At 40.6% G+C, this 20192-nt stretch overlaps 1 protein-coding gene across 4 annotated transcripts in view; it reads left to right on the forward strand.

Moving 5' to 3' along the window:
* GLIS3 (GLIS family zinc finger 3) overlaps nt 1–20192 on the forward strand; it is a 544874-nt gene that overhangs the window by 459737 nt on the left and 64945 nt on the right. For all 4 annotated transcript variants that reach the window (XM_056106925.1, XM_056106923.1, XM_056106922.1 and 1 more), the window contains one exon: nt 15149–15317. In XM_056106925.1, coding sequence (XP_055962900.1) covers nt 15149–15317 — 169 coding nt within the window. The remainder of the gene's footprint in view (nt 1–15148; nt 15318–20192) is intronic.

A 20192-nucleotide genomic window follows, 5' to 3' on the forward strand; every position in this document is an offset into this window, starting at 1 on the left:
GAGAACCGCCAGGAGTGATTCCTGAGTGCAGAGCCAGAAGTAATCCCAGTGCATCACTAGTTGTGATCCAAACAGAAAAAAAAATTTAAGTATGTTTTAAATGGAGGAAAAGTCTCATGAAAATAATGTGATGGAACTCTGCCTACAAAAGATAATTTTGTGATATCATTGATAGTCTATAGATTTACAATGGCAAATAGAATAACACTTCTTTAGCTCTTAAAATTAAATAATCGCAAAGCTAACTAATCAAATAATGAAAAAACATTGGTCTTTAGTATTTCTATTTTTCTCAATGGAAAATCTGTAGATGATATTAAGCTTATTCTACATCGATGTTATAATGTCACTGCTTATATTTTGATTAAGAGTGAGATCTTATAACCACCCAACCGAAGAAAATTAAAATTCTGATTCCCAGCCAGCAACGGGCACTTTTGTATCACTGCAGCTAATGTTAATGACTTTCTATGTTTGCAATCTGCTTAATTCGGTACTCCAATTTTCTATATCCACTTATTTCCTTGTATTCATGTTAGTTTTTCACGCAAGATTAAGCTGAATTACTTAGTTTTACATCATGTACAAGTTTTTGCTGTAAAAATATTTCTGTGAGTGAGCAAAATACACTTCGTGGAATAGGAAAAGAAAGCAAAGCCGGGCAACTATTGTTTTATTCCCATTGGGCAAAAGTTTGATTATTTCTATTTCATTTTTTCTCCTTTTCCTCATTTTATTTTTCTGGCATTCAGATAAAGTGCAAGAAGGAAAGGTCATATCTTCATTGAAGTGTATCCCAAGCTGGTTTTTGGAAATAGGTGGATGGCTAGACAGACAATTCATATTAGAGTTTCTGGAATGTGGAGCTAATAGTTTTGTGATTAGGAAGTTAGGGGTCAAACTTTTGAGCTTTGGTTCTGAAATTTTATTCAACTGAGCTTCCTTCAAAGAGAAAAATGTAGCTATCTTTTTCATGTTAAAAAATAAAGAAGTAATGTTTACATTTTAGGTTTTTAGTAATCAGAGGGAACACTTATTTCTCTTACCTGAATGAGAACTGAAAAATATATTGAGAATAGAATAAAAGGTTTAAGTAAAGAACTTTTCTGAAATAGCTTGACTATCACTTGTCATATTTTGCCATGAATAGTAATAAGAGAACATAGTGCACCAGGTATTTGAAAAGAAAGATCGTTTTATAGAATTGACTAATTCCAGAAGACCAGTAGTGCTGACCCCAGAATCAGCCTTTTCAGTACCTTCTTAAATTTTGTTACCCTTTTCAGGGCCTTGGCTGTAATGCCAGTGTTTAATAATGCCTAAGAGCAGGCATTGATTATAAGTTACATATACAAATGTCAAGCACTACCGTCACCTTGAGGACACTTATTTCTGCTTCACTCTTCATCTTGGACTTTATCCCTATTATCCCCAGAAAATTCTGCATATCTGTGAACATCTGTCTTCTTCTCTGATACCTATCAACTATAATTTCAGAGTTGAGTCTTCCTCTAGTAAGGGTAGATAATACTTCCTGAAGTTATATTACTAACCATATTGTATATAATCCTTTGGTCATCTGGGTATCTAATCTGTCCTCGAATAGAACATTTGCAATTGGAAATGTTACTTCTTCCAACTCAAGTGTCCTTTCCTTTTATTGATATCATTTGGTGGATTAAATGTCAGAATGCCTAGCACATATTAAATGTTTGACATCTGCTAACTGTAGTAGTTGTTGTAACTACTTTTATCTATATATCAAGAAAAATACATGCTATGACCTTCTAAGACAGATACTGAAACAGGTGTCTCACTATCCACTGCCACCATTTTCTTAATAGGAAAAGGATAAAACGTGAGAATCTGAACAAGTTGGAAACTTAATCTGTATCACTTAGTTAGATAATTGAAAATGAAAATAGGTTTCTTCATATTCTATATTTGAGTAATTTCCCAGTAGTTCATGTAGCATCTTATAATTTAAAAATAGACTATGTGTTCTAAAGAAAGGCAATTTGGAATCAGAAACTCATCACTAAGTGAAATGGAAAGGGTCACTAAAACCATGAGGTTGAAATTGTATTTTGATGGGTAGTAGAGCTTCTGTGATCAAGTAGTTCAGTATTGTGTTGTTTTTTTTTTCTTTTCAAATTTTCAGAAAGAGTGTGCAGAAAGAATGTGGAACTTGATCTAAGTTCCAACTACAGCTTCCCAGTTATTAGGGACTTAGTTTGGCTAGGTTCTTTTACTTCTTCTATAAATGGGTGGTAATAATACTGATCTTCTAGGATGGTTATGAGAATTGAGACCATCGAAGCAGATTTCATACACTCCTTCAACTGATACAGGTTCAGTTGCTGTTCTTTCTTTTCCTCCTTTCTCATTGTTTAAAAGCTTAGAGAATTACTCACAAACCAAGTGGATAACTGTAACAGGGAACAGAACACCTTCTAGCCATTATTTTTAGTACTGGATGCTCCTACTTGGAATTCAGAAATAGCTGTCCTGAGATACAGAGTTTCTTCTAAAAAGGTTTCAACTCAAGATGAGGACTCGGAATTCCCATATTCTGAGGCTCATTTTAAGATCTGAAAATTAGACGTGTGCTTTTTTTCTGTTCCCATGAGAAGTAGAATTATACTTAAATTGGTCATACAGAGTGCCAGTGTGCTTGGCTGAAAAATGAACTTAATCAGCAGTGAATCAGCAAAGGTGAGGAAAATAGATGAAAGAATTAAGATGGATGACCTTGACCAACATAGTTTACAGCCTTTATGTTGGCCTCCTGAGGCATAACCTTGGTGTCTCCTGATGTTATTTTGTAAATAGATTCTTCCAGATCATATCATTTTTCTCAAAATATAGTTCAAGCTGTCTAGAAAACTATTCTTGACCATTTGCTTAACACAAGTCTTGTCTCATGTTTCCAAAACTATTTCCTAGTCATTTCATGATGGTTCTTAATAGGTCACATACAGCAGATATTTATCACACCAAGGGAAAAATCTGACCTCCTGGCTTCCTGTGTCTCATTGACACCAGAACTAGAAATGACTTTAAATATAAAATGTAAATATGATATAATGTTATTATTAGGTAAGGACAGTTTTTCAAAAAATTAAGGACTTTCTCAGCCTTTTGTCTACAAAGCCTGACATACTTATCATATGGACCTTTATGGAAGAGTTTTTCTAAAGAGACTATGATGTCCATGAATTTGATCAAAATTTTAAGTTAAAATTGTCTTGCACCAGGGTAACATAGCTTAGATCACCGGTATCACATATGGTGGTCCCCAAGCCTGCCAGGAATCACCCACCCCTAACCCCCGATTCTATAAATAAAAATAGACTATTGATTCTCACTGTTTTTATTTTAAATACTCAGTACTTTTCTAGCCCATGGTTTCGCACTGCTCATTATTAAGCAGTACAAAATCAGAGGTATTCTATGTCTCCTCCACTGTAGCTGCAACAAGCAGACATCTGCAGAGACTGCCTGGATAATGGGGGGAGAATGTGAGATCTGATCCATGGCAATATTCCCACTGAGGAAAAGCTCCCAGAAGTCAGAGAAGAGTCAGTTCTAGTTCTGATGAGACAACGGTCAGCCAAATTATGAGGTGGAACAGTCAGTTTTATTCTACCCAAGTTTTATCATTTTTTCCCCTAAAAAGAGTCTCGAATCTTTGTATATTGAAGACTCCGTTTTCTAAATTCAAGTCTCTTGTAAAATATATTAATGTGTCCAGGAGAGAAACAAAAAATAAAAATACCAATCTTCACAATCCCATTTGGTCTCATTCCAATAGAAAGGATGCTTACTTCCTCAAAGTTAAATTTTCCTTCAAAGTACACTTCTCACAAGTAATATAATGTTAGCGATAAGAACTAGTAAACCCTAAAAGAAAAGCAAGAAGAGTATCCACTCTAGACGAAGTGTGAATAAAGAGAAAAAGGGACTCTAGAGTCAGGGGGAAAAATTTAATTAAATTAAAAAATTTTAAAAATCAATGTGATTTTTGTCCAAGATTAGTAGTAATTACAGACTTTGGTTCTCAATGCAGAATAATTCCCCCAAAGAACTTTTAGCACTCTATTTTTATTTAAAAGAGAGAGAGAGAGAGAGAGAGAGAGAGAGAGAGAGAGAGAGAGAGAGAGAGGATTTTTGAAAGAGCTCTGACTTGGTAGGTTAGTACTAAATTTGCTGGAATAACATTGCATTAAAAAAACTAGATTGGCTGTCTTTCTGCGCTAAATATATGTTTCCAAGAAGCCTTTGCTACATGTTTTGATAAGTCACATGAAAGTAAAGTGGGCCACACTCTACTTTCTACTGACCGGCTTGCCTCAGTATCTGAAAAGGAAGAACATTTTTGGTGATCAACACACTACAGAATTGGAGGTGGTTAAGGGATGAACGATAAGCAGTTAGTAAACTCAGTAATTTTTAAAAGAAAAAAAATTTTGTGTGGGGTCATACTGGCAGTATTCAGGGCTTACTTCTGGCTCGGAGATCAGGGCTCACTCCTGGTGGGCATGGGGGACCATTCATGGATCAGATGGATCGAACTTGTGTTAGCTGCATGCAAGGCAAGTGCCCTACCCACAGTATTGTCAGACAAGCCTCTCTACTAAAATTTTGTGGGTCTTTGTGACCAGGTTACCAAAGAAAGATGCAAAGGACATTGCTGTCAGATCTTCCAGAAATGGTTGGCCATCCCTATTTCATTTTATTATTTCTGCTTTTTAACTCTTTCTAAAATGGGCACAGCGTGGCATTCAGGTGAAACTGAATTACTTACAGTACAGTCAGAATTATTTCCTTGTTCAAAATACGACTTTCTGCATAATTAACTCTGCTAGTTAGTAAGAGGAAAGAAAGTATGAGAGATGAGGTTAGATATGTCATGCATTGTCTAGAAAGACCCCAAGAGGGCTGCATGAAATGTTGGTTCCAGAGAAGCAGAAGAGCTGCCAGCTTATGCCATTTTGCTTCTAACAAAATGTCTTTGTTCTGAAACGCAGATCTTCAGTTTTGCCTAATAAGAAGTTAATATACTTCTTAAGGTATTTCAAAATGTTTGATGAGAACCTTTGACATTGACATAGATATCAGCCATTATTGTCACGTGGTAGCTTAGCACATTTCAGAAAAGTCATGTAAACATTTATCCTCTTGCATATACTAATAATTTCATCCTCGGCTATAAATCCACTTGCATGATGTAGACATGTAATTGGGCAGCTTACATAGAAGTTTAGAGCTTATGTGGGAACAGCTATTTGTAAGAGAACCTGAATATTCATGGAACTGTCCAGACTTTAATAAATTCTCATTTTGCTGTATTTATGTCCATTCCCTAGTGAAGAGCAGCACTCCGAAACTTGAAGCTAATAGGCATGTTCTTCCGGGCTGTGCTCACACTTAACTTAATAGAACATCTCTTTAGCACATTTGTTTATCAGTTGCCAGGTAGCTTCCCCGTCAGGTGACATGAGTATGTTTTCTTTGTCTTAGTGCACAGGTGACAGGAACCATTGTTTGCCATCAATTAGCTTGAGGTAGTATGTCAAGGATGTACGGTGGTGTCATTTTCGTCTGACAGCCATCGGATCCAGTCGAGAAGGAATTGTTTCATTATCTGCTTATCAGGGATGCTGGATAATGATACTCTATGCTACAAGGTGAAGGAGAAGGGGTGGAGGGTGGAAGACAGGCAGAAAGAATAGTTTTTAAGGATTGGCAATACTAAAATTATTCATGCCTTAAGGAGAAGGAAAAGATTACAGGGATGACACTGCAAACCCTTAAAACTGTACCTATTTCCTAGTAGGGACAGAATGTGGAATGATGCCCTTCCTTATGGAGGAGGTGGGGGGAGGTGGAGAGTTCCCAGTCCTGGTGAAAAAATGAAAAAAAAGAAAAAGAAAACTAGCCCTACTGGAAGGCAACACAGCAAGAATTTCGTCAGTGTCTCTCCCAGTCTACAGTTAACCTCAATGAAGCCTCCCAAGAAACTCTATTGAAGCATTTTTCTAGTTCAGTTAGACCAGGGGAGCATTTTCCACCAAACAATGGTACAATGAAGTTGCTCTAAGAGTAAGAAGCAAAACTGCAGAAGGTATTGGAGGTCTAAATTGTCACCACTGGGACACAAACTCTAGACACTCCTAATTTTGGTCATTTTCTTTAAAATGACCTAAGGGAACATCTTCGGAATTCTGAAAATCAATCATGGCTGGATCTTTATGCTCTTGGAGAAACATAAAAAGTGCTGAAAATGTAAAAATACTTCAAGATAAACTAAACTTCAAGAGGGACAATTGTGTTGACATTTCAGTAACAGCCCATTTTCGCTCCTTAACGAAGTGCAGTCATGCATGAAAATGGCTTGTTATCTGTTAAACTGAAACACGTTAGGAATTGTAACTCAAAGGTGTGCATTGCTCTCATAAAATAAAGCACATACGCTTTAACCCTTTGAGGATTCTTTTGCAACCACTGAACGCTCCACAGAAACTTGCGTTACAAATGCTTATTTGTTAGATGATGTGTACACTTCAGCATTTTTTAAATGGCTCCATTCCAGTTTATAATTATATACATCTTCAAGGAGAAGGCATACTTTACTGGAAACCTGCCATTTGGGACCAATATATGCCTTTGTCTTCCCCCATCCTGGTAATAAAAGGTAAAGGTAAAGGCCCTCCCGTTGATCATCGATTTGCTCGAGTGGGCCCAGTAACGTCTCCATGGGAGACTTTGTTGTTACTGTGTCTGGCATATCGAATACTCTCGGTAGCTTGCCGGGCTCTCCGAGAGGGGCGGAGGAATCGAACTCGGGTCGGCCATGTTGGCCGCGTGTAAGGCGAACGCCCTACCCGCTGTGCTATCGCTCCAGATCAAGTGCGGTATTTCCCAAAATTAAGAAACTGAACTTAGGTTAACTGACTTTCCCAAGGTACATTGGTCATAATTGGTAAAGCTCGGACTAAACCCAGATCCATCCGACTCCCAGTATATGTACTTCATTTTCTTAATACCCACCCTGATTCCCCCTATTATCTAGTGCACAATTCCTGATGAGGCCAAGAAGCTACCATTTCCACTGCAGCTCAACTGTTTACTGAAATCCTTCCAAATTCAGATTTTTAGGGGGAAAGAAGAGAGAGAGAGGGACAGCATTAAACTCCACATTTGAATGGGATCACTAAGTCTTACTAATGTCTCTGTGAAAGTTGATGCAGCCTTGTTTTATTGATTAACATACCCTCTGCCCTAAGCTATGAATGGTGAACCCATTACCTCACCCAAGTCTTAAATGTCATTGCTCAGGGTCCCAGAAGGAGTTCAGGACTCTATAAATGAATTCACAATACATGAGCAAGATGGGATCCCCCTTTTCTATCAGAAGAGGCCCAGAAAGTAGAGCAACACCTAGGCCTCTCGAGCAATTACAGATGAATACAAATGCAGAGTTACTCTTAACAGTTCAGTGACTATAGCTCTGCAGAATGAGTAACTGCATTAACAGATGGAAATAGCTCATACACCGTACTCAATTATGGCAACAAGTGCTTCTATCTTATAGCCCACAGATAATCTCTTCCTGCTTGCTTTCTTCCATTCTAGTGTATCAATGCTACCCTGACTGATGCTCTTTCACCGATGGTGGGAATGCCCACTAGTCCAGCCTTTCTGGAAAACAATATGGACAGTTCTTAAAAAACTAGAAATTGAGCTTCCATATGACCCCACAATACCACTTTTGGGAATATGTCCCAAGGATGTAAAAAAGCATAGTAGAAATGACATCTGTACCTGTATGTTCATTGCAGCACTGTTCACAATAGTCAAAATCTGGAAAAAACCCAAGTGCCCTAGAATAGATGATTGATTAAAGAAACTTTAGTACATCTACACAACAGAATACTATGCAGCAGTTAGGAGAGATGAAGTCATAAACTTTGCTTATAAATACATAGACATAGAGAGTATCATGATAAGTGAAATGAGTCAGAAAGAGAGGGACAGATATAGAAGGACTGCACTCATTTGTGGAGTATAAAACAACATAACATGAAACTGACACCCAAGGACAGTAGATACACAGATCAAGAAGATAGCTCCATAGCTGGAAGCCTGCCTCATGAGCAGAGGGGAGAAGGCATATGGAATAGAGAAGGGATCACTAAGAAAATGATGGCTGGAGGGATCGCTCGGGATGGGAGATGTGTGCTGAAAGTAGATAATGAACCAAATATGATCACTTCTCAGTATCTGTATTGCAAATCATAATACCCAAAATTAGAGAGAGAGTATGGGGAATATTGTCTGCCATGGAAGCAGGGGGAGGGTGGGAAGGGGGGGTATACTGGGGATATTAGTGCTGGGGAATGTGCAGTGGTGGAGGAACAGGTGTTTGATCATTATGTGATTGTAACCCAAACATGAAAGCTTGTAACTGTCTCACAGTAAAGGTAAAGGTAAAGGCCCTCCCGTTGATCGTCGATTTGCTCGAGCGGGCCCAGTAACGTCTCCGTTGGAGACTTTGTTGTTACTGTGTCTGGCATATCGAATACTCTCGGTAGCTTGCCGGGCTCTCCGAGAGGGGCGGAGGAATCGAACTCAGGTCGGCCATGTTGGCCGCTTGTAAGGCGAACGCCCTACCGCTGTGCTATTGCTCCAGGTCTCACAGTGATTCAATAAAATTTAAGAAAAATAAAAATACTCCCCTGACAAATAATTGAAATCTTTATTTTGGAAAGGAACAGAATCACATTTCCTATCAATTGTTTGTCTCCCAAGCCAAATAATTTCATCCTGAATTAATTTTCAGAGCTGGGACATTTCTCTTCGTGCTGAGGTCTCTTGGTGCTTTGGGAATATGATCAGTCGAAACAGAAATGGGAATAGTATTTTGCCTCCTCATGCATTTTGGTAGTTAAGGCCCAATCTGCATTCAGGAGAAAGTGTCTAGTGATACCAACCAGCCTTTGCAGGTGAAGTTTGCGAGGATTCAGAGAATAGAACCCTCTGTGCCCTTTATTGAATTCATCCTGTGTTGGAGCAGCAAAGAGCATGTTGGTTAGGGGCTTATTTTCAATCTTTTTGAGTTTTTATTTCAACTCCATATCAGATACTTAAATGTGCCAGGATCCAGACTTAAGCTCTAAGTTCCTCATCAGTGAATTGGAAAAAAGTTCACAAAGTACTAAATAAATATTGACCATTTATCCTGATGTATACAGTACTAAGAAAATGAACTGCATTTTAAATATGGTCCAGAACTTTCTACTCCAGACCAGCAGCCTTGGCATCACTGGAGAATTTTATAGAAACCCAGATTCTCAGCACTTCCTCCCCTTGAGACTTAGGGAATCAGATCAATGTTTTATCCTGCAATATGTTTACATATTGAAGCTTGGAAGGCAAGACCCTAGCCGTCTGAAGTTTCAAATAGAAATATGCCTTCCAGTGGGCTGCTTTTTAATACAGCTCAGAGCAATGAGAGAGGTTGTTTTCTCTCTGGTTATGAAAACTTAGCTACTGTCTCATGCACATGGTAGCCTTCCCTGGCTCATTGGATGAATAGGCATCTTAGAAGGAAGCTACTGGGACACTTCTAGCCATCTTTTATTCCCACAGTGAGTATCTGACAGCTAAACAATACACTACCTACTTGTCCCCATTGAATATTAAGAGGAACCGGAAAGGGAGAGCTGCTGGTTAACTTCAGTTTGTTAAAAATGCCAGTATAAATACCTTATTCCTTAAACCCATGAGGATGACATTTGAAGAGTACATAGATGAACAGGATTCTCCAAAATAATGAAGCCAAATTGAGTCACCTCCACCATCCTCTGTTGGAGACAGGATGAAAGGCAGCAGTCAGCCAAGGCCCAGAGAGAGAGAGAGAGAGAGAGAGAGAGAGAGAGAGAGAGGGAGAGGGAGGACAGCACAGCAGGGACACCAGCTCCTGATCCTCTGCTGAAAGCAGACATTCTGAATTTATCTAAAAAAGAAAAGCAAGGCTGTTTTTATTTCCTTGGGGGAATCCATCATATCTTAATCACAAAAGCAATAAAAATTTTCAATATTTCCCTTTGTTGTGCCTAATCAATTGTTCTAGCTGCCTGTCTTCAGTCCCATTTGGAGCCTACTTTCCAACTTTCCTTGTGAGCGTGAGCATGCTGACCCCCCATGTGACACCATACTATGAAGACTACCCTCGGGGCATCCTATATGTGCTGGTTGATATGATCAGAACAGTTTTGTTAATATTTCCCAGTATTCCAAAGGGATCGCTTCTCTTTCCTGTGTTTGACTCAATAGGCCTTGTTGGATGCCTTGTTGGGTTTGAGGTTGGAAAATCATTGTGAGTTTTTAGTGAAGATTTTTTTTCTTTTTTGCGAATAATACAGTTGTCCTGGAAACATCACTTGTCAAAGCCCAAGACATGTGATGGGCGGGAAAATGGGAGGGGTGGGGCAGCATTGAAAATCTGTCTAGAGTCAGCAAGCATTTCAGCTTCAAACATTAAGAGATATTAGCATCTCTTTGTACAAGTTAGGGGTTAGAAATTGATGTTTTGTTTGCCACTCAATGCCTCTTTTGCAGACCTTAGCAACAAAAGGAGAGAGAGAACAAGGGGGAATGCCCTGCCACAGAGGCGGGATGGGATGGGGGTATAGGAGGGGTGGAGGGTTACTGGGATCATTGGTGGTGGAGAATGGGCACTGGAGGAGGGATGGGTACTCAATCATTGTATGACTGAAACCCAAATACAAAAACTTGTAAGGTTAAAAAAAGTTTTTTAATAAAAAAAAAGAAATTGATGTTTTAATGAATAAAGGCATATTCTTAAATTATATCAGAATGGGACTTGGGGTGTATGACTAAAAAAGTGAGACGTTTCTATAAATCAGCATTAGTAGGACAGGTAATTCCCAGTGACATTCTAAACAGTGTAGTTCTTTGGTAGAGGCCTCAGACGATCCCACCAAAGCCAAAACCATCCGGCTTCAGAGATCTATCTATTTCATGAGAAGGGTATGTGAAATTGTTACACATAACAGTATGAGAAGGGGGTGGATGAGTATTAGAAATCCATGCTTGTGTTCATTGTTACTGCCTCCGAGTTTCAGGTCATCTACCTGACCACAACACCTTCACCTGTACTCTGCTTCCAAAGTGCCTTGTGTTGGACACTAAGTCCTAAACTTCTGTGCGATTTTACTAGAAGAGAGTGTTTCCTGGATATCTCATCTCATCTTTTAGAAAGCAAAGATACGTCACAGGCCTCAATTTGCTAAGACGCGATACCTCACCTCCTGAATAAGGAACAGTTCCATTTGCTCTTCAGACTGTACATTGAATTCTAAAGCTTTCTCTTCCTTATTCATATAGCACTTCTGGCCAAAGGGCTATTCATTCTCTGTACCATTTACCAGCTGGAGCAATAGAAGAAAAGACTGTATATGTGTGTTTGACACTTGTTCAGTCAACACCACTTCTGCAAAACTAGGGGTCACACTTCTAAGCCTTTTCCTACACAGACCAAACATCCCTAACATTCACTTCATTTCCTCACCCCCACATTCCTCCCTTCAGCCATTGGTATGGCAGTCAGCTGCAGCAGCAGAACTTAATAGTAATTCCTCATCTATACCATGTACCCATTGCTTTATTACCCTCAGCAGGCTTTTCTGTGACCACTCAGTTACCACTCAGGCCTACTTGGACTTGTGAGAAAACTAATACTTTGTGGCTTAGCATTTGTTCAATTATTGATCCTTTCTATTCCTGACTTCACTGAACCCCTAGTTGGACTCCATTGTGTTTAAATTATGCTTATCTTTGCTAAGCAGCATGAATGATCCTTTTGGAGGTAGTAGGCACCAAAGGGTTTTTATTCCCTAATCTGTCTGTCCCAGGACCTAGCTCCGTCTGTCGTATGGTACATGCTTCATAAATATTTTTGGAATCATTGGTATCTGAATGAGGGATGAGAAGAATAAAAATATCTCTAGAGATAGAATGAAAGTATTAAAATAAGTAGAGAGATATAATTCATTACTAGCAAAAGCACAATAGCTCATACTGAGATTTGAGATTAGGTCAGTTGTCTGGTTTGACCAGAATTTAGGGCATAATATGGGGCCAGAAATAAGGTAGTGTTAAGGCACTTTGAGTGCTTTTCACTGTTTACACAATTGTATGATCTGCAAGTCTTTATGTTTTGATAGAATGTATATACATTTATACACACATATATGTCTGTTCTCATCACTAAACTGCATTCTACACAAGGCAGGGACATATATATATATATATGACTAGCATCTAGTTGGTATTTAGAGGATGGATGGACAGATGGATGGATGAACATATGGATGGATGGATAGGTATATGGATGAACAAGTTGATGGATGAATGTGTGAACATAATGATGGACAGGTGGACGGCTGATGTTTGGTCATGACTATGCAATGGAGGAAGGGGACTATGCCCATACCAATTTGTTTTGTGTCAGATTGCAAAATTATGCCAAATTTCCCAGCCTTTTTGCATTGCAGCTAATAAAAAATATATATAACTAATATGTCTAATGTAGACCTTTTGGAAGAACCACACTTTCTATTAAACCATTGAGTAGAACAGTGTTCTTCAATCTTTTTCACCTGCAGACTATCCTGCAAACTGGCTCACTGACTGCCAGTTGCAATCAAGGTATAGATAGTGGTTTTCACCTTTTTTTTTTGCACCTTCAGACTGGTGGCTGAAGAATATTGGAGTAAAGCATGGCGTGTGCACACCAAGTTCCCTATGCCTATGGGGTTTAAGCATGGAAGTGCTTCGTTGGTGATACACAGTTATACAAAATACCTCCAGGGATAATAAGTGATGAATGCATGCAGGAACTCCAACAGAACAAACAGGAGAGCTCATGTTTCTGCACAGAGGCAGGGGGGAAAAAAAAAGAACCCGTGTTTCCACAGTATCTCTGTGACCTCTTATTATCCCATTAGTTTTTGGAGTAGTTTATACAATACCAAGCTCCATGCTGACAAGCACCAATATTGAAACTATTACCACAGTCAATCCAAACAGTCTTCTCCCCTGGGTAAAATTATTATTTGGAATATACACAGAATTGTGGTTGCCTGAGCGAGCAGAGCATAAGTGAGGGTGGTGATTCATAAGGTGACTCTAGCAAGTTTGCAAACGTGCAACTTCTCTGGAGGCTGACGCACACAACTGAAGCTTTGCATTGCCTTTTTGAGTTGCTAAGCATTTTCGAGTCTCACCACCTAGTCAGGACTCGGAGGGCTGTGGAGAACGCAGACTTCTGAGGACAAGAGTTAACCTGACAGAATGCTGATTTACCAGAAATAAACCCTTCACATCAGATCACATCCCTGTCAGTCGCTTTTTGAGCGGGAAGATGGTAATTCTGCCTCTTCACATGTTCCTTTAAACACTTGAACTCTTGTTCCATTGGATTATTAAGCTTTTGGGGGCTGGGTCATCTGGGGTATTAGCTGGAGGTTGGAGAAAACTAGTGCCAGTCTAAAAATACACTTCTCTGAACTTTTAAACCCTCCAATCTCTTTGATTATGTGGCTTCTCTTTCTTAAGCCTGAACCTGATTTATTTTTTTAAATTCATTTATTCTTTGATTTCAGTAGAGTAAGTTCAAAAAGAGCAGAGATGGGTATAAAGCTGAGCATGGCTTTATATAGAGAAGGAAGTTAAGGAGAGTCAGCGTAATGATGCTGGTATGATTGCAGCATAATGAGATGTCTGCTGAGTAGGTCCTAGACGCCGAGAGCGTTTCTCTGATAGTGATAGACTCGAAAAGTGACAAGCCCAGTTTCTCCCGTGACATCGCACCAATTAGCCGATCTAAATGGGCACATATTTAAGATTGAGGTCAGGAACAGTTCCCAAAGACTTGGTTGCCCCGATGAATGAGGCTGTAACTCACCCAGGAGGTAACAGAGAAGAGTTTGGGAGCTGTGTTGAAGACCATCCTGCCTTTTTTTTAAATTTTTGAGGTATTAGAAGAGGATTCATTTATTTAATGAAGACCAAGAATATCCCTCAGACCATTGGTGGGGAAATGCCCAAGGCCAGTTAGATACTGACGTTGAAAGGGTGTGGGTTCTTGCCTGGCTGCGCAGATCAGGACATGTTCCACTGACGTAGCCATGACAGAGTGAGATGTTAGCCCAGCATGGAGTGGCTCGCAGCCACAACGAGAAGTCAGAAGTCCTGTACTGTGCTCTGCTCGGGCAGGAGAGTGAATATCGCGTGACCTGACACTCATCCCCGGGACTGAACATGCTGACAGAGAGAACTTCATGGGGCAGACAGTCCAAGATGAGCACAGTCCACGCTGTCCAGCAGGAAGCTAGTGGGGGAAGCGGGAGCAGTGCTCATAGGACAAACCCCAAACCACAACCTGAGCCTGCTGAACTTGAGCACATTAGCCGAGGACCTGTGCACCATGAAAACAAAAGTCGTGTACGTTCAGTAAGGGCAAAACTGCTGCCTTAAAATTACCAAGAGAAACAAAATAGGAGACTAACACCCAAGAGTGGCCGAGATTAGTACCAGGAATTTTGCTGTATGGCTTGGAGGCCAGCCACACATGCTAGGGGAAAAGGCAGCTCAATTAGAGAAGGGAGCACCAAATAAAGGGTGTTGGAAGGATCCTCCAGGGATGGGAGAAGCATGCTGAAAGTAGACTATAGACCAAACATGATGGCCACTCATTGCCTCTTTTGCAAACTGCAGCACCCAATAAGAGAGAGAGAACAAAAGGGAATGCCCTGCCACAGAGTTAGGGTGGGATGGGGAGGATGGGGGGTGGGAGGGATACTGGGATCCGTGGAGGTGGAAATGGGCACCGGTGGAGGGATGGGTATTTGATCATTGTATAATTGAAACCAAAGCACAAAAATTTGTAAGTTTGCAACTGTACCTCATGGCATCTCACTTATAAAAATTAAAAAAAAAATTACCAAGAGAAAAACAAACAAGCCTCTGAAGTGTGCTTGCCCCTCAGCCTTTGGTACTCACAATATGTGCACTGAGCATGGAGCCCAGTCTGATGCTTGTTCTCCCTTGGTTTCAGCTTCCATTTTCTCCAGCAATCATGCAAGCCGAAGCGGAACAGCTGCTGGGGCCGTGCCACCCCCACATCCTGTCAGTCACCCTTCTCCAGGACATAATGTACAGGGGAGCCCCCACAACCCCTCCTCCCAGTTACCTCCACTCACAGCTGTGGACTCCGGAGCTGAGAGGTAAGGCCATCTGTCTCTCTCTTCTAATAGGTGTCCCCGCCAAAACGCCCTCACCGAGAAGTGCTTTGACAGTTGCTGAGTTTTATTAATAATCCAACGGTGGGTTGAGTTGCCCAAAGGTGACATTTTAAAAGTATATACACAAAGCACGTGGAACAAATATCTCATTATCTGTTTTATTTTATACGACAGGAAAACATGAAAAGATATTGCCAATAGTCCGCTCAAGTGTCTTCTGATGGTCTAACGCATGGGAAGGTTCCTGTCTTTTCCACCTAGCTTTCGTGTTTCTTTTTTTTTCCTGCTTGTTTCTTTTAAGCAGTGTCCCTATAGATTGAAATGCTTTTCAGATGCAAAGATGGTGCCTTTGTCACAGAGATCACTTGTATTAATTTGAAAGCAAAGAGTACTGTATGGATAACTGAAAAGTGGTTTTTCATGTGTGTACTTTATGGTGGTGTAAGTGGAGCAATAGCACAGTGGTAGGGCTTTAGCCTTGCGCGCAGCTGGCCCAGCCGAGCCGGGTTCGCTTCCTCCACCCCTCTAGGAGAGCCGGGCAAGCTACCGAGAGTTTCTCGCCCGCACGGCAAAGCCTGGCAAGCTACCCGTGGCATATTCGATATGCCAAACACAGTAACAACAAGTATCACAATGGAGATGTTACAGGGCGCAATGAGATGTTACTCGAGCAAATTGATGAACAACAGGAGGACAGTGCTACGGTGCAGTGCTTCTAATGCAGGGGTACCAATTTGGTTACAGACATTCCTATCATGAGCCCAGCAAGCTACCAAGAGTATATATCACCCACACAGCAAAGATTGGCAAGCTATCCATGATGATATGCCAAACACAGTAACAACAAGTCTCACAATGGAGCCATTACTGGGCCCGCTCGAGCAAATCAATGAACAACAGGAGGACAGTGCAGTGCTACTTTATGGTGATTCCACCAACACAGTTTCTGGTAGTCAGTTCTAAAGTCTTGATATTTCAGTTCCTGTGCTTATACTTTCTCGACCCTTCGGTGTAGGACACATGTCACACCTCTTGTTTTCCTATTTCCCATCTAGCTGCATTTGACCTACCTCAGATTTTGCCCACAGGCATCCAGAGGCAAAAAAAAAAAAAGTCAGAGATGCTTCGTTCTTAATAACATAATTAAAAATTCATTTTTTAAATTTTATTTTTATTTTAAAACTTTATATAACTAAATGACAGCACATTTTCTCTTGATTTGTTTTTAAATATCATTTAAGTGACAGTATTGCCACAGTGTTCAGGTTTCTGGTATTGATGTAAGAAGATATTGCTCACCTCCATCATCCAAGTACCAGGATCCTCCACACCCATCCCTATGTCCACACTGGTCCAGTATCCCCTCCATCTCACCCCTGCCTCCGTTATTTGTTAATTGACACTTATGTTTGGAAAGCAGACTGTTACCTTCTTTAGCACCACCCAAGTGCTCAAGACCTTCCACTTAGGTTCCTGTATTACTTCCTGGAAATCTATTGGTACTCCCTTTTTAATGTTCCCCCAAACCTGGCCCTCTCAGGTTTGTTTTATTGAAACTGAGATTTATTATTGATTTATTATTGCCAATAGCCAACTCAAGAGTCTTATGCATAATGGTAGAAATGCATAATGGCCTTCTGCCTCAGTTTATTTCACTTAGCATGAGTTGAAGAGGCAAAAGAAATTAAAGTCTTTAATTTTGATTAAAAAGATAATACAATAGGGAGGGAGTTTGTTTTCCAGAAACCCAACTTGGATTTGATCCCCAGCTCTACATATGGTCCCTTGAAAACCACCAGGAGTGATCCCTGAGCATGAAACCAGGAGTAAACCCTGAGTATGGCTAGTAGTGATTCAAATACAAAACAGTTTTGAGTCTTATATTTCATCAGCAATCTGTGATTTCATCATTGTTGTCTCGGTCTTTGTGATGTATTTGATATGCCAAACACAGTAACAACAAAGTCTTCAATGGAGACATTACTGGGCCCGCTCGAACAAATCAATGAACAACGGGAGGACAGTACGGTATTATCTAATAAAACATAAAAATTTTACCTGTACTTTTATTTATTAACATACCCTTTCATTTAACAAATTTTGTTGCTTGCCAGCTATGTCTCCAACATTGTGCCTAGTGCTGGAAATTCACATTATTAAATCATGGTAAAATAAAATGATCACCAAAAGAAATGACTTGAGCAATAGTACAGCAGGTAAGGCCCTTGGCCTTGCATACAGCCAATCTGAGTTTAATCCCTGGCACCACATATAGTTTACCAGGTCCTGCCAGGAGTTATCCATGAACACAGAGCCAGGAATAACCCATTAGCATCACCAGGTGTGGCCCCAAAACAAATCAAACAAAAAAATCATGGTCCTGAGCTTATAATAAACCAAATATAGTAATTGCTGTATGGATAAATGATATCGTGGAGAAACCACCAGAGCCCAAAGATGATATCCTCAAGAGAAGAAAGGACAACATGATCTAGGTATTTAGGCGTGGAAGGAAATAAATTTTTGTCCAGATCAATAAATAGGGAACGGCATTAAAGACAGAGAAGCATACACAATACATGAGACATGAGGAAAGACAGAAACATAAAACATAAATGGGAGAGGCCAGTTGGCATCATCTGAAGTGGACATGACTGATGAAATCATGAAAGATTTCATATGGAGCCATATATACAATCACAATCACAAATCACAAATCATCCTGTTAATCGTCGATTGCCTTGAGCAGGCCCCAGTAACGTCTCCTTCATCCTAGCCCTGAGATTATATTCAAGGCTCTTTAGGAGAATGAGACCCATCATTGTTACTGGTATTTGGCATATTGGGTACGCCACGGGGAGTTTGCCAGACTCTGCCGTGTGGGCAGGCTACATTCGGTAGCCTGCCAGTTTGTCCAAAGTAGGAATGAGATAATAAGATGTCATAATACGATGTACAGTTGGTTCCGGGAGTTGGTTTTTATAGTCTCTGAGTCTTGGCCGCTGATGGGATTACACGGCAACAGGCGGCCAGTTGGTGGGTGTGACCCCCGCCTACTGGAATTTGGAGGATCTGGGTGGAGGATGCTCGGCCCAAATCCGAGTAGCTTGGAGATCTCGGCCCCGGAACCCGCGTGACTTTGTCCCTCTGCCAGTACCTTCATGTGCGCGGATAGTGGTCTCAGCATGGTGGTGGCTGGAGCAATAGCACAACTGTAGGGCGTTTGCCTTACAAGCGGCCAACATGGCCGACCCGAGTTCGATTCCTCTCGGCAAGCTACCGAGAGTATCTCACCCGCACGGCAGAGCCTGGCAAGCTTCCCGTGACACATTCAATATGCCAAACACAGTAACAACAAGTCTCATGATGGAGACGTCACTGGGCCCGCTCGAGCAAATCGATGATCAACAGGAGGACCGTGACCGTGATATATATATATTAGTTTTATCTTGTTATGTTTTGCAACATTATTTATTTTTACAAAGTCCATAATCTTTTACATTCCATAATCCAACACTAATCCCACTGGTATGGGAAGTTATTTGCCCTATAATAAAGGAACACATCATGTAGTCATTTTTTTAAGAAAAGTTAGGAGTGGGGCCAAAGCAGTAGTACAACAGGTAGGGCCTTTGCCTTGACCTGTAGCCAACCTGGGTCTGATCCCCAGCATAACCATATGGTCCTCTGAAGCCCGTCAGGAATGAGCCTTAAGTGTAGAACTAAGAGTGAGCCCTGAGCACTGCCCAGTGTGACCTCAAAGCAAATAAAAGCATACAATGGTGAAAAGGAAAAAGTAAAGTAAAGGCCCTCCCGTTGATCATCGATTTGCTCGAGCGGGCCCAGTAACGCCTCCATTGGAGACTTTGTTGTTACTGTGTCTGGCATATCGAATACGTCACGGGGAGCTTGCCAGGCTCTGTCGTGTGGGCGAGATACTCTCGGTAGCTTGCCAGGCTCTCCGAGAGGGGTCCCATTTCATGTGGAATGTCCGTCCCTCGTCTGGCGCGGCTTAAGCCCAATAAAATAATTGGGAACAGGGACAGTGATAGGAAAACAAGAAAGGTTATTTCAGTCGTGCTTGTGAAGAATGTGAGGACTTGAACTATGACAAAGAAGTAAGGGTGGAGATTTCATTCAAAGATTATTATTATTAGGGGCTGGAGTGATAGCACAGCGGGTAGGGCATTTGCCTTGCACGCGGCCGACCCAGGTTCGATTCCCAGCATCCCTTATGGTCCCCGGGGCACCACTAGGAGTCATTCCTGAGTGCAGAGCCAGAAGTAGCCCCTGAGCATCGCCGGGTGTGACCCAAAAAGCAAAAAAAAAAAAAGATTATTATTACCTAAGACTAATCGTTAAGGTACAAAACACTGTGCATTTGTTAATGTAACAAAACACTGGTTGTTAATGTATATGTGACATAAAGAGAAAGGGCCAAAATTTATTCTGGGGTTTCATCACTAAACTGCACACCACCATGGGAGACGATGTTATTATTCAAAAATTAAACTACAGGAAGAATGTGGCAATGTGGAAGAGGATGCTGAATAGAGAAGAGAGTGAGTGGGAAAGAATTATAATAAATGGGTGTATGCGCTCTAAGTTTGAAGTGGTTGTGAAAGATCTGTCTAATGGACAATTAGAATTATAATCAGAAAATGTCAGACTTATTTTAACAGAATTGTGTTAATTGGGAAGCATAAACAAATTATTAGCTTCTTCCCATAGGACCCATCAAGACAGCAGTGTAAAAATGATAAGCTCCTATTAATTTCACAGCTACTAGACAGACAGTCTTTCCAGGTATCAGATATAATTTTGTAAGTTATCAGATTTAGGTTTGTAGGATCTTAC

Source organism: Sorex fumeus, unplaced genomic scaffold (assembly GCF_029834395.1).
Source record: "Sorex fumeus unplaced genomic scaffold, SorFum_2.1 ptg000149l, whole genome shotgun sequence".
In the NCBI taxonomy this organism is placed as follows: domain Eukaryota; kingdom Metazoa; phylum Chordata; class Mammalia; order Eulipotyphla; family Soricidae; genus Sorex; species Sorex fumeus.